Genomic DNA, 24,406 nt, shown 5'->3' on the forward strand with positions numbered 1-24,406 from the left:
ATGCTAGCTATCGTATATGGATGCGAGAAGTTTCATCACTACATTTATGGCCGAAAGGTGACCGTGGAGACGGATCATAAACCCCTTGTCGCGATCTACAACAAACCACTGTATCGAGCGACGCCTAGACTTCAAAGAATGCTTATGAAGTTACAACGCTATGACCTGAAGTTAGTGTATGTACCGGGAAAGGATATGCATATTTCAGATGCATTGAGTCGATCTTACCTGCAAGAGACTCCTGAGATTCTAGTCGACGATGAGATCGACGTTGATTCAATTGAGGCACAACTTCCTGTGTCTCCAGCAAAACTACAGCAACTCAAAGAGGCAACTGCTGCTGATGAGACATTACAAACGCTGAAAAATACCGTTTTGATTGGTTGGCCAGTCGACAGATCAAGTGTTCCATTGAACATCTTACAGTATCGGAACTACCGTGATGAAATCACTGCCATCGATGGACTTTTATACAAAGGCCAACGACTCATGGTGCCAATCAGCTTGAAAAAGGAAATGCTCAATAAGTTACATGAAGCACACATGGGCATAGTGAAAACACAGACAAGAGCACGAGAGCTGTTGTTTTGGCCCAAAATGAACCAGGATATTGAAGACTTTATAGGACAATGTGCAGTTTGTAACAAGTACAGGAATTCCAACTGCAAGGAACCTTTGATATCACAGGAGATGCCTTCACGTCCATGGTCAAAAGTTGCTGCAGATATGTTCCAGTTTAAAGGCTCTGAATACCTCCTGTGTGTTGACTACTACTCCAAATTTCCAGAAATTGTCCGTATGTCGTCAACTACCAGTGCACAAACAATCACATGTTTCAAATCTCTGTTTGCTCGTCATGGCATTCCGACAGAACTATTTACGGATAATGGACCTCAGTTTTCGAGTTATGCATTCAAGAAATTCGCAACTGAGTGGGATTTCATTCACACCACCTCAAGTCCAAGATACCCGCAATCGAATGGCCAGGCGGAGAGATGTGTTCAGACTGTCAAGAACCTGCTCAGAAAAGCTGACGAATCCGGAGGCGACATCTACACCAGTCTCATGAACTACCGCGCATCACCGATTGACGGAATAGGACTATCACCATCGCAGCTACTCATGAACAGACAGTTGCGTACAAAGTTACCAATCACAGCTGACTTGTTGAATTTGAAAGCTGTTGAATCCTGCAAACCTCAACTTATTGCGCGCCAGGAGAAACAAAAGTACTACTATGATCGTCATTCCGCAACGTTACCCAACGTCAACAAAGGTGAAATAGTTCGCGTACAGAAAGATTCGAAACAGTGGGAGCCAGCCATAGTAGACCAGAAACTTGCAGACAGATCTTACGTAGTCCGCACGGGTGACAATCAGCTATACCGCAGAAATCGCAGACAACTTCTGAAGACCAGAGAAACCACTTTGCCGTCTGACGTCTCTGATCATTCTGAAGCAATGTATGACGCACCACCACAGAGTCATTCAGAACCCGATCCGCCAAACACCACACCTGCGAAACCCAACCCGCATGAAAATGCTGCCACTCCACACAGAGAACCCAGACCACAGCGAACACTGAGACGACCAAAACATCTGGAGGATTTCATTTGTAAATAAACTGTTAACTGGTTGATTCATACATGTTTATAAATGGACATGTTTTTTTGTTTTTTTAGTTCAATATTAGTAATCTTTTCAGGAATGGAAAAGATTTTTTGAAAGGGGAGATGTTATGTTATTGCATTATAATTTGTTTATTGACATAAGCGACAGTCTGTATCAGATGGTTATCTGTGATGTAAGCATCTTGTCACGTGATCATATTCAAAAAAGAGTTTGAACACCATTTATTGAGTGTTGTGACTTTACACTACTTACTGCTTTTGTGTAATCTATCAGGAAGATATGTTTATTGTACATGCAGCATACATTAAAAAGTCGTACATCGTTAAAACTAGCTGCAGGACTGTAGCTCCCGGTCTGAAAAAATTCGGATGGACGACCTCCCAGGTCGTCCATCCGAATTTTTTCAGACCGGGACCTACAGTCCCGCAGCTACGTTAAAACAATACCGGCAACGGTACTTGCTGAATAAAGACGATACAAGTACATGTATTTGTTAGGTTCATTTTTTTTTTGCTTTCTTAATCCACGCACTTTAAGCGTAGATTCCTATTTAAACACGATGAATTAATATCCGTGTCAAATCGCGAGAAGTGCATCTCGCGAATTTTACAATCTCGCTTTTATTTCTGGACATATGTATTAACCTACATTAAACGTGTACTATGATAAAAATTCGGCATTCGCGATTTTATGTTCTAGCGATTTGATGGAAAACTGCTGAATTACGGAATTAATTGAGAACCTGCGTAAAATAAGGAATCAACAGTATGTGCATGGTCTGAATATTTGAAATAAGATTTTTTTAAATTAGATGTAATTGGTGTAAATATGTTAATATCAATGCGCTCTAAAAAAAAAAAAGGTGAAGCAGCTAAAATTGATTAAATATATTTCTATAATTCTTCTCCAAATCATAGCCAAGTTGGAGCATTAAGCTCAGATCGGGAAAAACAGAAATGTATGTAGTTAATCAAATTTGTGTTCAAATGAAGTATGATAAGTTTTGATTTATAATGATGTGAAAATTAGATTTTAAAAAAGGTATCAAAACTAAACGCGATGAAAATGACGCGTTATAAAATTTACGCTTTTCAGACGACGTTATGAAGTAACGTCATATGTTTGTGACGTTATTTCTCTGTTTTGTAAAAAATACCATAAGCACCCTTTTTCATGGGCGCAATCAAATAGTCTGCTGATTTTGTGGTGCCTGTTGTGCTTTATTAATTAAAGAGGCATGGTAGGTTTAGAGAACCATTTAAAATAAAGCAATTCAATTAACCATTTTTCTAATGACATTTATTTGCATATTGTATTGTATCTATGTTTTACCGTTTGAAAATGTTTTGATGCAAGTGTACATCTATTATACTAGGTAATTTATATTGCTGTGTTTTTTAAATTTTTAAATAAATACAACTCATGCTCGAGATATCATTAAATTGTGACACCTTAGATAGGTAGACTATAAATAAATGCTACCTAGATAAATTACCTATTTTGAATAAACTATATTATTCATTAGTTTACATGTAATTGTTATTTTGTAATCAATATTTCAACCTAGCAACTTATTGTCTTGTGAAATTATTAAATATTTTTATTTTTAGAATTTATACAAAGTAAATTACCTTATATTTCAGCGTCGTTTTTAGAAGGCCATTTAGGTTGACAACTTATTCTTGATTGATGTTTATAAACGAGGCACAATTCGTGTTCTTTAAGCTTATATTTGTCATTGAAAGAGATCCAAGTTCTTATGTAATTATTGCTGATTTAATACATCTTTATTAAAAATCTTGATTTGGATTAAAAGTGTGTATTTTTAATGATAAAAGGTAAACAAAAGATGGAAATAAAGCTATAGGTGAAAGATTCTTTTTGAAAGACCATGTAAACTAAATAGATCAAACATTGTCGGATATATTATCTATCTTTCCTCTTGAAGTGTTTTGACTTATGAATAATTAAATAAAACACGAAGCTTTGTGTCTCATGTGGTCTGTTTTTTTTCACCTAATTTCTCGACGTGTTCCGACCTTTTGGGAAAAGTTACTGTTACGATGCATTATGAACACAATATATTTGTAAAATGCTTATAATTTATGAAAAATGTGTTTTCCTTTGTATCTACGTCATCATAAATTTTCAAACGAGGAGACTCATTGCTTTGTGATTTTACATTAAGTGAACGTAAGTGAACACAAGTAAAGTCGTGGTGTGGTAAAGCATACTTCAATATGACTCAATTATTATGTACCGGTAAAACATAAATTTAACAGTTTAAAGGTGAAGTATAAAAAAAATGATCTTTACACTAAACATATAGTATTCTCCTGAAATGCATGCATTTTATACAGTTTAACGTGAAAAAGCGTTTCAAATGGAAATGCAAGGATTTTAATATTTTATAAAAGAACTTTTTGACAGAGTAAGAATCACTGAAGATACATGTACACTTTCAATGCGTTAGTATTATATTGTCCAACATAAATATTGTTTTCATCATCCACACACACACTACGGGGAAGCTTTACCTCGTGCTGTCCTGTGAGTAGTTGAAATATGAACTGACCGTCCTGATCCAAGAGATGAATTGTGTTTTTCATACTGTCACACACTACAATGTTACCAGAGTTATCTGTACATAAACCAAATGGATAAAGCACTGCCCCCCGACCTTTGTAGGAGAACCTGTGTTGTCCTGATTTTTTCACCACCACTACAGCCTTCTTTCTTAGGTCTGACACACAGATATCACCGTTGATATTTTCTGTAATGTAGCGTGGGTTACTATACAGCCCCTGTCCTTTGTTGTCCCTCTGTATGTTCTGTATTTTTTTCCCTGTCTTGTTGTACCTGGTGACTTTACTTTCTCCACCCTTTATCATCCCAACAAATATGTCTTCGCTAATATGGAAGGAACATAAACAAAGTGGTAACCTAGCTCCTGTTTCAACAAATTTAGTTATTGCATTATTTATTGCAATCTTAAATAAAACTTTATTGTCTGTATCCAAATAGATTAGATCCCCGTTCAGTGTGACTGTATGGATGCCACAATCTTTACCACTGGTTTGTATTTTTTGTAGCAGATTTCCTTGCCCATCTGTTTTTACAAGTCTCCCCTTGTCATCGCTGACCCAAAGTCTGCCTGATTTACCTAATGATAAATGATACACACTGTCAAAATCTGGTATTGTGTACTCCCTGACATAGGAAGAAAAAGGCACCGTTTGTTTCACGTCAGATTTTTGTTTGGCTTGTTTCCTCTGTTTCTCTGTTGATTTTAAGGTTGTAGAGGCAGTTTCCATTGGTTTTATTTTTCTTTGCTCTGGTTTAGTGTCAGAAAAAGTTGTCTTACCCAAAAGTTTGGCAACATCCGCATTCTGGCATTGACCAGCAGTAAATAATGGATAAACTGGTTTTGAGGTATCTGGTATTGGTTTAATTTTCAGGTGTTCTGAAAGTAAAAATATGACTGGATTGGCCTTAATGTTTGTAGAGGACATGTAGCAATGGAATTTTTCGACAAGGTTCTCAAGATAAATGGTGTAATCTTCATAGGTTTTTTCTTGTTTGTCAAGGTCCTTCTGTATGTTATCTTCCATTTCGTTGACTAGCTCTATCCTTTGTGACATCACTGAATCCACCATACATTTTATGGACTCTGCTTCAGCTTTCAAGGATAATTTTATCCCATCTATGAATGATTTCAATTCTTTGGCATCTTCTTTTATATTTGTCTTCAATCCTTGTGAGGTTGGGAGGAGATATTGATTAATGACATGAATTTTATCAAGGAAGATATTAAACTTCTCTGAATATATTGTCTCTAGGTCGTCAAATATATGTCCTTGGTGGTATCGTATTGCACATCTGGAACATAATGGAACTTGGCAATTCCTGCAAAACATGTCAATATTTTTAGTAGGATGATTATCGCATTTTTCTACGGGAAGTTTTTGTCGGTAAGGAACCATTTCATGGTTTTTAGTTCCTGGACTCCTCTGATGTTCATCTCTGCATTGTTTACAAATTGGTTGGTGACAAGGATTGCAGTAAAACAGACAATTGTTCGCACAGTCTTGAGTGCCACACACCAAATAGTGCTGGGCTGTGACTGATATGTCATCAACAGTATCCGAAATTACTGGCTTGGATAATGCCATCTGGAAATTGATACAATTAATATTGATTCTTTATTTACTGGGCTCCCTACCATTATTCGAATCCGAAATACAACTCCTTCCTTAAGAATGCGATTAGAAATAAAAGTGTTCATATTCCTTCAAAATTAAAAAAGTATTTACACAAAAACAGAACTTTCAAAGATATCAAACAATTTCAAATTTCAAAGATATCATGTTGTATATGGACATGTAAGTGAAAACACCAATATGTTATGTAACATGTTCAATGTCAAACATTAAACGATTCTCGCATATATTTACTTTGTTTAAATAATCGTATTCTAAAAGCAGACGTTTGTATGTTTTACATATTCACTTTAAACTAATTTATATAATTTAGAAAAAAATCAAAATCAATGAGTATAAAGTTTCTTAAACTAGAGATGCATATAGTTTGCAAGCGTTTTTATTTATTTTATTACTTACCTTGACGTTGACAATTTGACCAAGTTTTGCAATATTACTGATTGATGTAAGACACTGACACGTGGACGAAGTCGCCTTGACAAGATCTTGAATTTTATGTAATAGGTCGCAATAATTCTAGATAATATATGTCATTGCGAACCCCTAGAAGATAAAACGCTACAAGCCATATAATCTGGCCGATAAGTAGATAAGGAAAGGTAATGTCAAGAGTCAAACGGAATGTCTAGTGAAAAAAACAAGAAATGTTTGTTCGTGGTTTGCTATTAGATCAATCATCACATGATCGGTTCGCCTTTTTTTCATAAAAATTCTCTCTTTTTTTTAAAGTGTTATATTTTGTGCAATTCTCAATGGTTTTAGAAATGGATTTGTTCTGAGATTGAATGATAAAATTACAAAGATAATATCAATTTTGAATGTTTTGGATATTGTTACTTACGTCCAACCACCCCCCCCCCCGATATGTATGTATTGCTTGAAAGGTTTTCCTGGTTTTATTCTCTCTCTCTCTCTCTCTAAAAGCAAATGACATCATTTTTTTCAACTTTTTTTCAATTACATAATGTCTTAGCTTACTATTCTATTAAAATAGGGTTAATATTTCTATTCATGTCATGGACTTTCCTTATCTGTCTTTAGTTTCGTTAGTTCTCGATGTCATTCTGTTTCCGTAACCTACGCATTACAGTCAATGTCCGAGAGAGCTATTTCTTGCGTTAATGAAATCCGCGAAATGCTGTAATTATCGGCCATCTTTTTTCAATTTTCTTGGATGGGATCTCGTCATTTTGAAGATTAACTCCATTCTGTCAATTACCCTGGAGAAATTGTGGTATTAGTTTCCATAGGAACGGTTTTCTGAAAGATTGGTTATTGCTTCCTACCACCGCCAATCCAAGGTCAAGTACCAATTTCGGCAAAGAGTGCCTGTCCATTACCAGACCTAATTGAATGTGCGAATTTTACACATTAGTAATTGATAAACTTATATCAAAAGAAAAAAGAGGTAAAATAAATAAAATGTTAGACTGAGTTAAAACATTCCTCTCGCAATCATATATATCAAAAGAAAAGAAAACTAGAAGAGTCCTATTGGTACTAATAAACGATATATCGCTCAATTCACAATTGATCATGCTGTGAATAAAAACATGCGCAATTAAGAAATATAGAGAGTTTCTTGTTAAAAGGAAGATGTCTTCTAGTTCCATGTTGGCTTTGATAAATCAAATACATTAAAAGTTGATTCAAGACAATTTTTATCAACTCTCCATTTAGATGCGTCTTATATACTGAGGCGATAAACAAAAACAAGGCGCATTTTGTTCATTTACTTTTAAGACAAATGATGCATTTTAAATTTTTTCGTGCCAATGTTTAGTTTTTTGTATGGACTTACTTTAGTTTCTATTATAATATGTGATATGTATTTGTGACATGATAGTACAGTAAGAATACTCGGGGCCTACTGTCTACTCTAAATCGATGATGTAAATTATCCTCTCCTCAATCATGATCTTGTAAGGCAGAAAAAAATTAATATTTTTGTGCTGATCAAGCTTGACAAAAATCATTAATTTTTTACTTTTATTTATCTATTATTTTTAACTGTCTTAATTACCCGTCCTTAATTTTTAAAACTTGAATACTGTGACAAAGTTTGTCGTAATCTTTTACGTTAAGGTAATGTAAGCCGTTTTGTAAATGCGCATACAAACGGATTTACATTTTTTATACAGCAAGCAAATACGCTCAATGTCGAAAACTAAATGCACTTCAAATATAATTTAATTTAATTGAGACGTTTTACACAGAGGTGTGAGATAATTTTGTTTGCCGGGGTGGGGGTGTGGGGGGGGGGGGGGGTTATTACTATTCTAAAATTTAATTATTTATTTTATTACGTTTAAAATTTCGTTGGGGGTCTAGACCACATGACCCCCCCCCCCCCCCGCAAAATCCCATGATATGCACATAAATGCAATGATATAAAGTATACCTTTTAACTAATAAAATATAATCAATCTTGAAAAGGGAGGCTTTTTTTTTATATCTATTACATCAACACAAATATATTTACCCAAATATTACATTTATCTAAGGAAATTATTCCACTATTATTAACTCAGACCAGTGCAGCAGTTACTGTAAGCTCTATTAACCAAAGAAAGACAACCCTTCCTTTTTCCTTGGAGCGAGGCATCGGGGCCAAATAAGTCCACTAAGAAAAAAATTATCCTTGATCTTACAAAAATAAAAATTATGAGACCTTGGCCTATATTTTGTGTTTATCAAAATCATGCATTCGTGTTAAGATAATTAAAACATTCTAATCATTCTCAATCCAACCTAAAGACATAATAACGCAAGTGCGTCAAAACAGTGAAGGATTGTTTTAATAATATTAATAGGAGTTGTCAAACGCATTATATATATACGTAGTGCTTTTAAAATTGTTCTCATATTTAGAAAACAAATGTCACAAGATATTTGTAATAATTCATCTTGAATTTTTTTTTATTAAATGAAAAATAACTATCAGAATCAACAGAAGAATTCATTTATAAACATACATCACTTAAATGTATAGATTGTCTTTTACCAATTAACAATTGTTTTAATTGTCAATAAGTACAGTACATAACTAATTAAGATAAAAAGACAATACATATTATCAGCTTATAATGATAGCATTCATAAAAGTATGAAATATATATGACATTGAAAAATAATAGACCCCAAAGCTATTAAGTAATTACATATATTCAACAGAGGTATTATTATGAAAAAATTGCAATGTTTGGAGTACACATAAATGTTCCTTCGTAGAAGTTTAATTACGAGGAAAAGGCATATACAATTACATATGTATATGTAATTTAAAGAATAAAAGAAAAAAATATAAATAAGTCAATAATTAAGAATCATACAAATGCAGATAATTATTTGGAATATGATTTGTCATAAATAGTTCACTAGAACGAATATACAGCTAGCACTCATGATATCCAATCAATCAATTTATCAATCAATCAATTAAACAGTCAACCAATAAATCAAAGAAGTTATTAAACCAAGAACTACATGTAATTTCTAACTCATATCAAGCATTGATGAGTATTACTGAAGCAAAACATACAGTATATGCCCATTTTTTTTTTTACTGTATACAGGGAAATATTCTCCCCCGTTTTTTTCACCCATTTCGCCCTCGTTGTCAAAGTGCGAATTCTATGTTGCAAATAATATCTCTATTAACACAATTGCATCAGGGCAAATTCAAGACGGGTGAAATAGCTTGCAATTGTAAAAGGGCGGAAATTACACGGGGAAAAAATAACCATGTATACAGTAATCTGTTTAGTATGCAAAGATGTGGGAAATAAACACAGAAAAAATGTTTTGTACAAGTTAATGCTGATATTGATTGAATTAACATATCATAGGCTTTATCAGCTATTTGTTTTCACTAATGAATTGAGCTTGTGCTGGCAAACAAAAAAGAAAGATTACATACAAGCTGATGTCATTAAGAAAACATTTAAAAAAACTTGTCAATTTAGAACGGAAATAGGAAGAAGGACCAAAATTTGCAATATTCAAGATGGGTCGTGTAATGCCACATCGAAAAGCAATAAGTAACCAATTGCAACTTCAACATTCAATTTAACCTTGACTCTCAGGTAAACACTTCAATACCCTTGACCTTGATAGTCACAAGGTAAGAAGTTTCTATCAAAGCATCAGATATAATGATGTGGTCACAATTGAAGACAGAACAAACAAAAATATCAAACCACATTAAATAAATCTAAGGAAACATGAAATTTCTTTTTATCACATCTTCAATCTATATGTTATTTATATTTACATTGGCTCAACAGAAAACGATAAAAGATTGAGGAACAATATACAAACAATGATAAACAAGGACAGAACTCCTGAACATTGTAAGTACTACATTGAGAAACCAAGATATTGGTTGGTTTTGTATTGTTTTTAAAAATGAAAATAACAGCACACATCTTAAATATACAATTCCAATGTTCAAAAAACTTCTCATATCAGGGTTGAGAGAAATTGAAAAAGTACAACAACAAAAATCATAATTCAATTCAAAAGTTTTATATCAGCACTTATTTATCGGTTAAATTATAAATCAAAATGTTTAACTACTATAAAAATGTATGAAAAATTGTATGAATGTTTTCAGGTCTTCTCCTCATTCTCATACATTGTACATGGTATAAAGTTTAGAAATATGAACCATCCTTTTATCTATATTATATACAAGAACAAACAAGCCCGTGACACTTGTATATCATTCCTGGTTGTCCTAGCATAAGACAAGGTGAAATGTACTTGTTCAGTCTGTTGACTGTTCTTAAGGTCAAGATCTAGTTAATGAAAAGTGCCTACATGGTTATTAGATTAAGGATATACATACTTTTTAATGATGATTGATAACAATAGTTTTTTTGGTAGGGTCTTATGGCCTAAAACAAGCTTTTAACCTTCCCATTAAAATGACATTAAATTGAACACATTTTTCGGGATAACTTTTTTATGAATTGATATATAATGTCAAAATGTTTAATATTCTACATAATTCCGTAAAGTACGGGAAACGATTTTGCAGATCAATTATTCGCAGATTAATTATGACGTCTTAATGGTCCTTGAACCCTTGAGCTCTGGAATCATTTACTAGATCTTGACCATAAGATATATTTATATACTATACCTTCCGATGTATTCCTTTTATAAAGCTATATAAATGAATAAAATTTTCTTTGTCAATAAATAGATAAATTTATATAGATTCATAATGTATATGTACATATGTGTACATAATATATATGCATAAGGCATATGTACAGTCTTGATAGTTACTAATAATAATTTTGAAGAAAGAAAACTGTTTTGAATATGATTTCAAGGAAAACATTCTTGCATGATTTACTGTTTTAACGTCACTCTTTGAGCCCTTTGCTTAAATAGTGACCACATACTTTGAGTTACTGTACATTAACTAGGCCCATTTCAAAACCATTTTACTTGCCAATATGTGGCTATTCTTTTAGTAACGTGGACATCTTAAGATTTATTTTGGTCCCAAAGTTATCTATAATGAAAAAGTTCATAATGCATCCTGTATTCTACTTGAATCAATACATAATTCAAAAGTGGGATACCAGTCCATCAACTTATGATGATTAATTAGTTTTGCTCTAAATCAAGCAAAGTTATCGTTTTGAAAAACAATATAGGTCCGTTCGAGAGATTAAAATATGTTCTTCTTTCAGTAAGCTATATATAGTGTACATGTTATGACATATAACACTTTAAAATGAATCTATCAAACATATCTGTCGATATAGGGTACTTCTATATGAGTCTTTGCGTAATTTTCTTTATAAACTGGATTTTTTCTTTAATGTGAATAAACAATCTTCAACCAAATTGGGTTTATAAAAAACAACACAAGTGATGACACTTTGGTTAATAATGAAAGAATAATTTTTGTGAAAAGGAAAAATGCTCAAAAATTGAAATCTAAGGATACTTTTCTTATATCTTCATCTGATGTCCACAATGATAACCTTATATGTAATTTCTGAACCATAATACTGATAACAGCAGTTATAACAGTTATTCAGTTTATCTCAATCGGGAAATTCAAACCCTGTATGTTTTTAAAGAATATTTTTGAACTTACTTTAACAATACAAATGAAACTGATCAACTTTGCATGATAAAAAAATTAACCAATCAATGCTAAAATATTTATATAAACCAATGTAAACTTGCTGTTTGGTTTCATGTGTATTAACATTAATAACCAACCTCGTCTGTTGTAAAATCGGACCTGTTATGTGAACGTTTGTAACCTCAGTGTGTTTGCAGTAATAAATCATGTAACAGCTTAGACAACCGCCTCCTAGATATCCGTTTTTATAGTTTACTATTTTGAGCATTAGTTTAAAAGAACAGGCTTTTTTTTTCATATTGGTCCTTTTTAACGTTACTTTATCTTGAAATATTTGTATTATCCGGTCATTAATTAGCAAACTTGCAGTTGCATGACTACCTGTACTATTGCAAACCCGATTCTGAACTGTAGTTTCTTTGATTCAATGTCTCATTCACTCTTTTTTACGTTAGAGGATTAGGATTCATTTATTCTTTGGTTTTTAAAAGAAAGTGCTAATGTAAATACAGTAAAACTCGTTTAGTACGAACACGGATATAGCGAAATATCAGATTTAGCGAAGTTTTGTTTTGAGTCCCCAGTTATGAATTTACGGATTCGGCAAACTAATTCTGAGTCCCGTAGAGGTGAAATAATAACAATATTTAACAATTTTATAACAATTTTTTTACAGCTTAAAAGATTTGCCCTATCATTTAACAAAAAAGGTTTGATTGAATATAAATTCTTCAATTCACAATTCGATTTTTAAAGGCATCAAAAGAATTTATTTTTATTCTAAGCCTCAATTAGCAAAAATTGTAGTCCAGTAAAAGAAAACATGTATAAAGGGAATTCGCTAGAGTTATTATTGCGAATTCGTAACGGATATAACATAAGTAAATACATTCGTCCCTAGGACATCACTATAACCGAGTTTAACTGTAATGAAGTACTCAAGGAAAAATATAATCATGCGATTCCTGTGTTATTGGCTATTAGTAAAAAAAACCTTCTTTACATAATCTAAGATGCACTTAATATGCTTAGCAACGTTTAAATTTATGCATTATGTTTTGATCAGAGAGAGAGAGAGAGAGAGAGAGAGAGAGAGAGAGAGAGAGAGAAAGAAAGGGAGTTAAAGGTGTCTTAATAAATTAATCTCGGCACGTGGTCAGACCTCGGATGCTGTCACAGAAAGGAAGTGTTATGTAATGGTTATACGCAAGTGTTAACACATGGGTAATTTTTCTTCAAATTGTGTTGCGTTTCTGATTTGTAATGTACCTGTTTGAATCATGCAATTTTGTTTTTTATTTCAGGCAGTCTACACATCGTAATTATCGAAGGCGCATAAAATATAACTTTTTCCTATAATAACGCACTATTTCAGATATTAAAAACCTTTAATATTTTACTTTTTTCTGAATACCATATTTTATCGTGATATTTGTCTTAATCTTAAAATCTATAGCATATTTTCAAAAAATCAATCTGTGAAAATAAATTAATTGCAAGTGAACGTACATTCATGAATTGCGTAATACGTTCTTTGTTAAAGGCTCTTGTGAAATATTAAGTAATAGCAATCATTTTATAAAAATGTTTAATAAAACATTCGAATAAAATACCGTTACATGTATTTGTGTTTTTTCTATGTTTTGATTGTAAACACATTTTTAATTGAGTTTAAACCGAAACAAAATGTTTTTTTTCTCTATTTGACATTGGAGATTACACATAAAACTAATACAATTTAATAATAATATACATATTAAAACTTATTTATCAATCATTGTAAAGGATATAAAATTCAGTATTCAATATACATACAACAATCGTTTACAATGGTATCACCGTAAATTCATGGCCCCGGGATCACGGCGATGACAAAACCGTGACGGTGTATCGCGGAAAGGATTAAAACACCATCACGGAGTCGCGGGAATATACGTGACCCGCGTTGGCCGTAAAATAAATTCTAGCTATGTTTTATGCTTCTTAGTCAGTTTACTAACTTCAAGATAGATAAGAGATTATAAGAAAGTTTAACTTTGACCAAGTACATACACAGTAATGTCAAGATCAAATCAATATTTTATCACATTTAAAAACTGACGCATGATTTTTAAAACCAATATAACATTAGACAGGTATGATCAATTCAATTCAATGCAGCCATCAACTATATAAAATTATGTAAATTGAAATTAAAGAATAAGATTTTCTAGATTTATGTCTTTATTAAATATTTCTCAAATTTTGGTTGAATAAATGTCATACCAGCACTCATTTGAATTAATAAATCAAAAAAGTATAATGTAATTATTTCTATTTGTGGAATAGAGTTATCAATATTTTACTTTCAGGACATGTAATAGTACAATTATTTTTTTATTGATTTCATCAAATATTTGAACACTCTCATTGTATTGGTGTTGGATTGTCCCACGTGAAGATTGTTGCTCTCATCCAGACACACACTACGGGGATACTTCACCCTTTGTTGTGTTGTGATTAGTAGAGACAAGAAATGACCATCCTGATCCAAAAGATGAACTGATTTACTGTTTGCATCACACACAATGATGTGACCGAATACATCGGCACAGATACCAAAGGGACGAAATTCTGACTTCTGACCTGTGTAGGAGAACCTGTGTTGTCCTGTTTTATTCACAACTACTACAGCATGATTGTTAAAGTCTGACACACAGACATCACCGTTGACGTTTTCTGTGATGTAGTGTGGATTTTGACTATATAGTTTCTGTCCTTCATTGTCTCTCTGAAGGTTTTGTATTTCTTCCCCTTTTTTGTTGTACCGGGTGACTTGACCCTCTCCATATTTTCTTATCCCAACCAATACGTCCTCGTTGATATGAGAGGAGTGTATGCTTATTGGTTCCCAGTCTCCTATTGTAATGAATTTAGTGATTGAATAATCAAGAGCTATTCTATTGATGACGTTTTTCTTTTTGTCTGTATATATCAGATCGTCGTCAAGGGTGACTGTGTGGTAACAACCAGATCCACAACTGGCTAGTATCTGAAGATATCTCCCCTGTAGATCTGTTTGGACAAGTTTACCACTATTATCACTGGCCCAGAGTCTGCCTGATTTACCTACTGAGATATGATATACCCTTTCAACACCTGGTACAGTGTACTGCCTGACCTTGGTAACAGAGCAAGACGGTAAAAGTGCTTGTTTGACGTCAAATTTCTCTTCGTCAAGTTGTTTCTGTTTTCCTTCAAATTTCAATTGTGTAGAGGCAGTCTCTATGGATTTTATTTTTCTCTTTTCTGGTTTTGTGTTAGGTGCAGTTATTCTGCCAAATAGATTTGCGACATCATCCTTGCTGTATTGACCAGCAGTAAATACTGGATAAACAGGTTTTTTGGTTTCAGGAATGGGTTTGGTTTTTAAATGTTCGGAAAGTGAAAAAATAATCGGATTGTCTGTGACTTTATCAAATGACAAATAACCATGGATATCTTTTATTAAGTCCTCAAGATAACTGTTGTAGTTCTCGTAGTTTTTGTCCTGTCTCTGAAGTTCTTTTATTAGTGATTGTTCTATTTTCTTGACTTGTTCTAAATTGTCTCTCATCACCATGTCAGTCAGTTGTTTAAGATACTCTGCTTCGATTTTTATAGATGTTCTTATTTTGTTCATTATTTCTTTTATTTCTTTGGTATCTTCTTTTATATCCTTTTGCATATTTTGTGAGATTGGGAGAAGATACTGATGAATGTCGCATATTTTATTAACAAAAATAGTAAATCTGTCTGAATAAATTGTTTCTAGGTCATCAAGCTTATGCCTCCGGTGGTTTCTTATAGCACATTTGGAACATAAAGGAACTTGACAATTCTCGCAAATGATATCTATATCTTTAAAGGGGTGATCCTTGCATTTCTCCACAGGAAGTTTTTGTTTACGATCTCGGTAATGGACCACTTCATGGTATTTGGTTTCTGGAGTCTTCTGATGTTTATCTCTGCATTCTTCACACATCGGTTTATAACACGGATTGCAGTAAAACTGGCAGCTGTTCTCACAGTCTTCAGTGCAACATATTAAAAAATGCTGAGCTGTGACTTGTTCATCCTGGATAGTATATGGAATTACTGCCTTGGATAATGCCATCTGAAATTTGTTTTGAATGTCGTTTAATTTTTCCATCCTTGTCTTCAAATGTTTATATTTTAGCAAATGATACACTGAAAGTAATTCTAGATCAATGAAGGTGTTATCTTACTTAAAAAATGTAGGAATGTCAAATTTACTCAAAGAAGCTTAATTGAAGGCTTAAGTCGAACGATATTCGAGTACCCATTGATTTATTTGAAGCATGTTTTTTTTTTCTAAAAAAAAGATATAGTTGTCCAACTTTGGGTCTTTAAGTCAACACTATATACATCTAGAAGTGATATGTAATAAGCGACTTAACATAAATTAGAATTTTCATCTTAATATCCGTTTAGCAAATGTCCTGGCGTTTCCTGTTTGCTCCGGACGCTTACACATAACTGAGTAACACATCATTATCATCAAACATTTTATTTATGGCGACTCAAACGTGTCATGCTTCATGCTAAGTCATTGTTTCGTCCTTTAGCAAATATTTAAGTTAAATGACTACTAAAACTTACGCCTTTTATTAATTTTGATATTACATGTATTAAATTTTCAATCAAACAAACATCTAATACAACATTAACTGTTTTAATGTTTAACGTGAAAGAATCCCAAATCACATGATTATGAGAAAAATACTTTTTCAAACCATAATTTGATTTATAAAAAAAGGAGATCTTCGACACAAATATTTAAGCCGCTTGAAATATTATTCTAGGGCCAGGTACCGATGAAGAGACTATTACTTAATGACTACGAATGCCAGAAAAAATTATGCTGTTATATTTATTCGTAGCCCAAAACCGCCGGGTTTTTTTTAATTTCCATTCCCTTTAAACATGAAATGAATAATAAACTAAGAGATTTTCTTATCCATGATCGTCGTGACCAACCAAAAGTCGAGTACTCATTGACATCCCTAATAAAAAGATAACATAAACTTATATTGTTCCATTTCTAATAGGAATATTGCTATTGGTATATTTGACTAATTTTTACCTACCTTTGCTGTCTGATGTTTCTTAATAGCACGATTATTCGTTGGACGTTATATCGATTATACAACAAGAATTTATGAGACCTGTGTTTACTACCCTCTATTGAAAGATATAAATAGATTTAAAGCCCCTGGTAATATTGTGAACAGTAGCGGAACAGATCAACCAAATGATACCATTCAAAACTTGTGTTGTGCGACATTCGGATACGTTTGGTTATATCATATCTATCTAATATTGCTTCTTCATTAATTGGCAATAAGATGACACTTGTGCAGCCTTGTCAAGAGTTAAATACAAGAGGCCCGTGGGCTACATCGCTCACCTGAACAACAGTTCCTTGTAAATTCTATTTCATAGCATGTGCTATTTCTATTTTAAACTTTTAACCCCTTTCCAGAGCCCCAGTATTAGTCCGTGTGTTGGCTTTATCAGTTTAGAATCTTCACTATTTCAGGTTGTTTGCATTGTTATCTCAAAAACTAGAGCAGTGTGGTTCTTGAGAAGATTTTTTTTTACATTTTGCTAGATATATTTAACCTTGAACCTCGCCTGGGACCCAAGATTTAGTTCGGTGGTCACGATTTTTACAATTTAGAATCTTCACTATATAAACAAGGTATTTTATAGCTATTGGCATTTCTGGTGCAGCGGTTCCTGAGATTTTCAAACATTTTTCTTTGAAGTTCTATGTTTTAATTTGATCCCCGCATGAGGACCCAGTTTTTGTTCGGGGGTCACGATTTTAACAATTAAGAATTTTCAATATATATACAATTTTTGTTGTAAATATTCGTATTTCTGGTGCAGTGGTTCTTGAGAAAAAGATTTCTAAACATTTTTCTTTTGTAGTTCTATGTTAAACTTTGCACCCCGCCTGGGATATCAGTTTTTGTCAGGGGGTCGCGCTTTTACAATTTAGAATGTTCACTAAATACACAAGCTATTGAGTATATTATTGGAATTTTTTGTTGCAGTGGTTCTTGCGAGAAAGATTATTAGATATATATATATATATATATATATATATATATATATATATATATATATATATATATATATATATATATATATATATATATATATATATATATATTTATATATATATATATATATATATATATATATATATATATATATATATATGTTAGACTGTGAACTTTTGTAGTTCTATGATTTAAATTGAACCCTACCTGGGGCCCAAGTTTTGGTTCGGGGGTCACTATTTTTACCATAGAGAATGTTCACTAAGTATACAAGGATTTTTGTAAATATTGGTATTTTTAGTCCAGTGGTTCTTAAGAAGAAGATTTTTAAAGACACAACACTATACTCACTGTTTTGCAATTACCCTCTTTTAAAAAAGGGTTAAGGCGTTTATTTGAACAATTTAAAATCCCTTTTACATAAGGATGCTTTGTACAAAGTTTGCTCAGTAGTTTTTGAGAAGAAGTCAAAAATGTGAAAAGTTTACAGACGGACAGACAGACATACAGACAGACAAACGGACGGACAGACGGACGGACATCGGTTGATCAGACAAGCTCAATTGAACCCTCGGTTCAGATGAGCTAATAACAATGCCACACTATAAATCATTAATATTGAGTCAACTGATTAAATCGGTGCTACATGTACTTGTAGTCGTCGTTCTTCTTCGGATTGGTTCTGAAGTTTTTCATAAGGCGTATTGATAAATCAGTTTCTGTCCATTTTTCAGGTTTGCTTCTATGCCGTTTTAGAAAAGAGTGGGATGGACTCAAGTTTTGAAAAAAGAATTAAATGTACAAAATAGTTAAGGTATATCTGTTTAATAAGTTAAAACAGATGTACTATTTTTCGGTTCAATATTCTCTCATATACTATTGATTTTGAGCAATAATATTAAAGTAACTTATTTACTATAGATATTAGACTCAGTTTTAAAACCAAAAATCTACAGAATACAATACCGATTTACATCCCAAATATTATAATTTTCCCAACTGCTTAGCCCTGGATTATAAGCTATTTCAGGTTCAAGTAACTGGAGAAGAAATATATAAGGTTAGATAAAGTTGTCGCTAAGGAATTGGAAGGAAAAAAGGAGTGCAATTTCCAAGAATTAAGGGACAATGTTTTTCTTTGTTCTAAAACCAGCAGCCCCTCATATTCTTGTTTTTATTTAAAAACATCAATAAAGAGATATCACTGTTGCTTAATTCTCACATTATCAGAGTAAATCACAGCTCCTAATCTACCGTCAGAATGCTGGTTTTTAGGTATATAGAGTCTACGGATTATATTTTCATGTCAGCAAACTGTCATCAAATAATATTTATATCCATTAAGTATATTTTTCTTTATATTCTTACTGAAATTGATTGTAATTCATACTTGTAAGGCTAGAAACAAATATAATACGCAATCCAAAGCACGACCTAGTTGTCGCACTTAGAATATACACATTCTTCTAATTTTTAAACACTGCCTAAATACAGTGCTTAGCTTTTAAAATGTCAAGAAAGTTCACGTAACTGTTGTCTTTATACTTTTTCCGCATATTTGCGTGGATTATTTCTTGAAATATCGAACCTTGAGTTACATTGAGAGGATATAGTACACAGACTGACCTCGGACTTCCAAGTAGACATGTTGATATACAATGGCAACATTTACACATAATGTGAAAAATGGCTGTTCATTCTGTGTAACGTTTTAATCAACAATAATGATTTTAATATCTTTAACCCTTTTCCTTTAATGAATTATTGATTAAATGATTCAAAAGTAGATGTAGATAAAACAATACAATGCTGAAGAGGGTTCTTTTGAATGTAATAAAAGGACAGTTGTATACTCTTTTCTTTGCTGGTTGGATTTGTGATATATGTGCAAATTTGTTGATCAAGGTACACACATATCTCTAAAACAAGTCAGACTTGGAGATTTGGTGTTTTTCTTTGAAGACAAATTCAAGTCAATTGTATGAAGCTAATCTTGTCAGATTTAACGTTTTGAAACTATTGAAGTGCATTGTTTAGCCAAATTGAATAATAACTAAAATGTGTAAGATCAGTTTTTCTTTGAATAATGTAGTAGTGAATTTTGTTTTTAATTTTAAACATAGACTTTACGTGAATTTTTTTTTTTGCTTTCTCAAGAAATCTTTTATTCTATATGCTGATCAATCGAAACCTAATTTAAATGATAACATGAATTTTGACGGAATTGGTTGAACTATCTCATCTCTAATAATTGCCATATGTATAGTTACTAGTATAATAGAGAATTGGCGGATCCTTCTGTGTAATGATGTGTTGATCAACAAAAACATTAATTTACGTCTTTTACACACTTCTAGATAATTGACAAAAGATTAGAGAAAAGTCCAAAAACGTTTGTTGGCCAAATTACGGTATAACTACATAACTACCTTGACATGTGCATGAACACCCCCCCCCCCCCCCCCCCCCAATAAAAAAATCAACAATTTATTTCTGAATTAAACTAAGTGAATAGATATCTAACTAAATTTTTCATATAATAAAACATCATTTCTTTTAGAATTTCAAACTAAGTCATATTTTAGAGTTATAAACCTTCCTTAGGGAAAAGGTTTTTTTTATTTCATAACAGATAATTTCTTATTTTTAGTTCATTGTCTTTTATTGTATTCACATATTCAATTGATCGTACAAAAATCCTTTTCATTTTCGCAACATACAATTAAAATCTGCATTTCATTTTTTTTTTGGGTTAAATTTCAAAGACATCATTATAAATCAGGCGGCATCTTCAAATCTTACTATGATAACTTTTAACGAAGAAATGATCACTCTAGAAACTCGTACACTTTCACTTTGTTCGTGTTAAATTGACCCACATAAAGTTTGTTATCAGCATCAACACACACACTAACTGGCCTATATATCCCGTGCTCCTCTGTGAGTAGTAACAACAAGAACTGACCGTCCTGATCCAGTAAATGAACGGTGTTACTCTCATTATCACAAACCAGGATGTGACCGACGATATCAGTACAGATACCAAAGGGACGGAACTTTGAACCCTGACCTGTGTAGGAGAATTTGTGTTGTCCTGTTTTATATAAAACCACAACGGCACTTTTGTCATAGTCTGATATACAGATATCACCGTTGATATTTTCAGTGATATAGCGTGGATAGCTAATATAGAGTCCCTGACTTCTGCTGTCCCTCTGTATGTTCTGTATTTCTTTCCCTGAACTGTTATACCTGGTGACCTTACCCGTTCGACCCTTGCTCATTCCTACCAGTATATCCCCGTTGATGTTGGAGGAGTGTATGCTGAGAGGGGTCCATTTTTCAATGTTCATAAACTCAGTGATCTTTTTATCCAATGTTATCATTTTGATGGTATTATTTCCACTGTCTGTGTAAATTAAATCCCCGCTTTTAGTTACACTGTGGTAACCCTTATCCCCGACACTGGTTAGAATTTTCTGTAACTGGTTCCCTTGCAGATCTGCATGGACAAGGTTACCATAATTATCGCTGACCCATATTCCGCCGAAGGTATCAAGTGATAAATAATAAGCACATTTTACACTTGGTACAGTATATTCCTTGACTATGTCTACAGAGGAAGACAAAGAGAGAGTCCGTTTCGGAGGAGTTTCCTTGGGTTTCATTCTTCTCTTCTCTGGTAAAGTGTCAGGAGTTGATATGTTACCGAATAGGTAAGCAAAATCATCCTTGCTGTATTGACCAGCAGTAAATACTGGATAAATTGGCTTTGTGGTTTCAGGAATAGGTTTGATTTTCAGATGTTCTGAAAGTGAGAAAAGGATTGGATTGCTTTGGACTTTATCAAAGGTCATGTATCCGGTGATCCTATTGTAAATGTCCTCGAGATAACCTTTGTACTCCTTGTATGTATCATATTGGCTCTGAATTTCGTCCTTCAGAGTTTCTTCTAGTTTGACGACTTGTTCCAACTTGTCTGACATCACTTCATCCACCAGACGTCTCATGGACTCTGCTTCAGATTTTATTAATGCCCTCAAATCATCCATAAATGTAATTAGTTTCATGGCATCTTCTCTGATGTCTCTCTTCATTTCTCGAATGGTTGGAAGAAAGTATTGATAAATGTTACGTATTTCATCAAGGCAGAGACTAAAGTTCTTTGAATAAATTGTCTCTAGATCGGCAAATATATGCCCTCGGTGGTCTTGTATTGCACATTTAGAACTTGACAGTCCTCACAAATCATATCTATATCTTTAGAAGGATGGTCTCGGCATTTCTCCACAGGAAGTTTTCGGTTACGATGTCGGTAAACGACAACTTCATGACTCTTGCTCTCTGGACTCTGTTTATGTTCATCTTTGCATTGTTCACACATTGGGTGGTGACAAGGATTGCAGTAAAACTGGCAGTTCTTCTTACAATCTGCGGTGCCACACATCAAATAATGCTGGGCTATAACCTGTTCAACACCTTCACTTACTGGCTTTGATAATGCCATCTGAAATCGTTATTTATGTTATTTTATTAGTTACATTTTTTATGTGAAATCTTTACAATAAAATGCATATCGAGGTGAATGTAAAAATAATTCTAAATCGGAAAACGACCTAGCATTGTTTAAAAATTTGAAATTAAAGAACTTTGGTAAAGGATACTTAAACAAATATGAATTTCAATATGTAGTTCACGACTCACCTTGCTATGAGAGGTGTCGCACTGTTAAGAGTTGGTTTTGGATGTTTTATTGTTGATAAAGAAAGACTTTACGAGATCTGCTTATTTTATTTCTCAGTTGTTGATAAAGATTTAAGCAACAGAGGTATGAATGTGCACGGTAGCAGACAAATTTTTCAGTCTTCTTATCATTCGTGTGATTTTTTAGTATTTCAGTGCAATATATTGCTACGTTCGAAATTTTCATGTCGAACTTACTTTGAATGTATAATTGATAAACAATTCAGAGATCATTGCCGAAAAAATAACAATATCCGAGTCCAATTACGTGGTAAATCTATGTTTTCTGTAATGCTTGCTATCTTTATCCCATATAAAAATGCGAATACGGTTTTTATAATATGTGATTAATTCAAATGAAATCATATTGAATTTAATTTAGTGACTTTGATCCGTGCTTGCATCGGGTTTCCGATAAATAATGACAATATTCAATTTATGCGATTAACAATAGAATTCTAGCAGGAAAACTAATAAACAGGAACTAATAGCCGATCGAATTATTGTATAATACATACATATGAATTTCGGGGTAGTGTTACACCTTTTGACTTTTTGTAAGATAAAAAAGGTATCTATTTTTAACTTACACGTGATACCATTGCACGGCAGCTTCAAAGATCAACTCGATTCCGAAGCAGAAAAATAATATCATGGCAAACACATTCACTTGATATTAATATTTAGCACTGTTTTCATAAAAATAAACAATTTTGAAATTGATCATAATATCGACGGACATTTAACTCGGAGCAGCCTTAACCTACCCGCGTATTGTTGACATTTACATAACCAAGCTTTAAGCCTACAAAAATGCTATTAATTTCTCTTCACTCTGCTTAGTTAGAATAATCTAACTGTGTCTTGGGACAGTGTTTTTCCACAGTTAAAATGCCTACCATGTAGCAAACAATTGCAGAATCTCTCCAAACGATTTTGGGGAAAAATAATGGAGCTGCATTGAAAATAGTTAAATTATTTATAAAAAAAAAACCATTCTGAGGCTGTATATATCTTTCATCTAAAATTCAATTTATATTAATGAGGAACTCAACACTTTTTGACCAACGTTTATTACTTGCTTCGAATTACACACCATGTTGACATTCGAAATTCTCCAGATTTTTCATATTAAATGCACTGAGTTAGAGTTATCTCCCGTATTACCTTTGATGAACAGAAGAGATGACAAATTTACAACGAAAATTTACATGTATTTATAATATTGTTTCTGAGTTTATCCGTGCAAATGTGATATTGTTGAAACATAAACTAAAGCGTCTCCCGTGATTTAGCGTGAATGTAATGCACATGCGCAAGATTGTAAAATTCAAAAAATCCATATGATTTCCGGATTTTTTACATGAATTTTTGTTGATTATTGATTAGCGAAGCTTGATAATAAAAACAAATTGGTAATCTTCAAGTATCAATGATGTTTAAAATGTATAAAATAAATGACAGTACTCTTCCGATTTCTCGGTATTAAAGCCCAAAAATTCGAGTCTATTATTTTAATATAGTATTATAGATTTGTTTAATTTTAATACTGAAGTGTTTATCTCGAAACTTTTTTTTGAAACCAAGAA

The 24,406-nt window shown here is 32.8% G+C and overlaps 3 protein-coding genes and 1 pseudogene across 3 annotated transcripts; 1 reads left to right on the forward strand and 3 right to left on the reverse strand.

The window, feature by feature from the left end:
• Positions 1–1,623, forward strand: LOC128174505 (uncharacterized protein K02A2.6-like). The gene has a single exon (XM_052840045.1). It carries the CDS (start codon positions 1–3, stop codon positions 1,621–1,623), a length of 1,623 nt encoding a protein of 540 aa, XP_052696005.1.
• Positions 1,624–4,070: 2,447 nt separating this feature from the next.
• LOC128174506 (uncharacterized) lies at positions 4,071–5,273 on the reverse strand. Its single transcript, XM_052840046.1, has one exon. The coding sequence runs from the start codon at positions 5,271–5,273 to the stop codon at positions 4,071–4,073; it is 1,203 nt and encodes a 400-aa protein (XP_052696006.1).
• Positions 5,274–14,239: 8,966 nt separating this feature from the next.
• On the reverse strand, positions 14,240–17,190 carry LOC128170500 (uncharacterized). The gene is made up of 2 exons (XM_052836277.1): positions 17,094–17,190; positions 14,240–16,099 (listed from the first exon to the last, which is right to left on the reverse strand). The coding sequence occupies exon 2, from the start codon at positions 16,097–16,099 to the stop codon at positions 14,333–14,335; it is 1,767 nt and encodes a 588-aa protein (XP_052692237.1). The 5' UTR covers positions 17,094–17,190; the 3' UTR covers positions 14,240–14,332.
• Positions 17,191–20,738: 3,548 nt separating this feature from the next.
• On the reverse strand, positions 20,739–22,581 carry LOC128170507 (uncharacterized; annotated as a pseudogene).
• Between the last annotated feature and the right edge of the window lie 1,825 nt (positions 22,582–24,406).

Source organism: Crassostrea angulata, chromosome 2, assembly GCF_025612915.1.
Source record: "Crassostrea angulata isolate pt1a10 chromosome 2, ASM2561291v2, whole genome shotgun sequence".
NCBI lineage: Eukaryota > Metazoa > Mollusca > Bivalvia > Ostreida > Ostreidae > Magallana > Magallana angulata.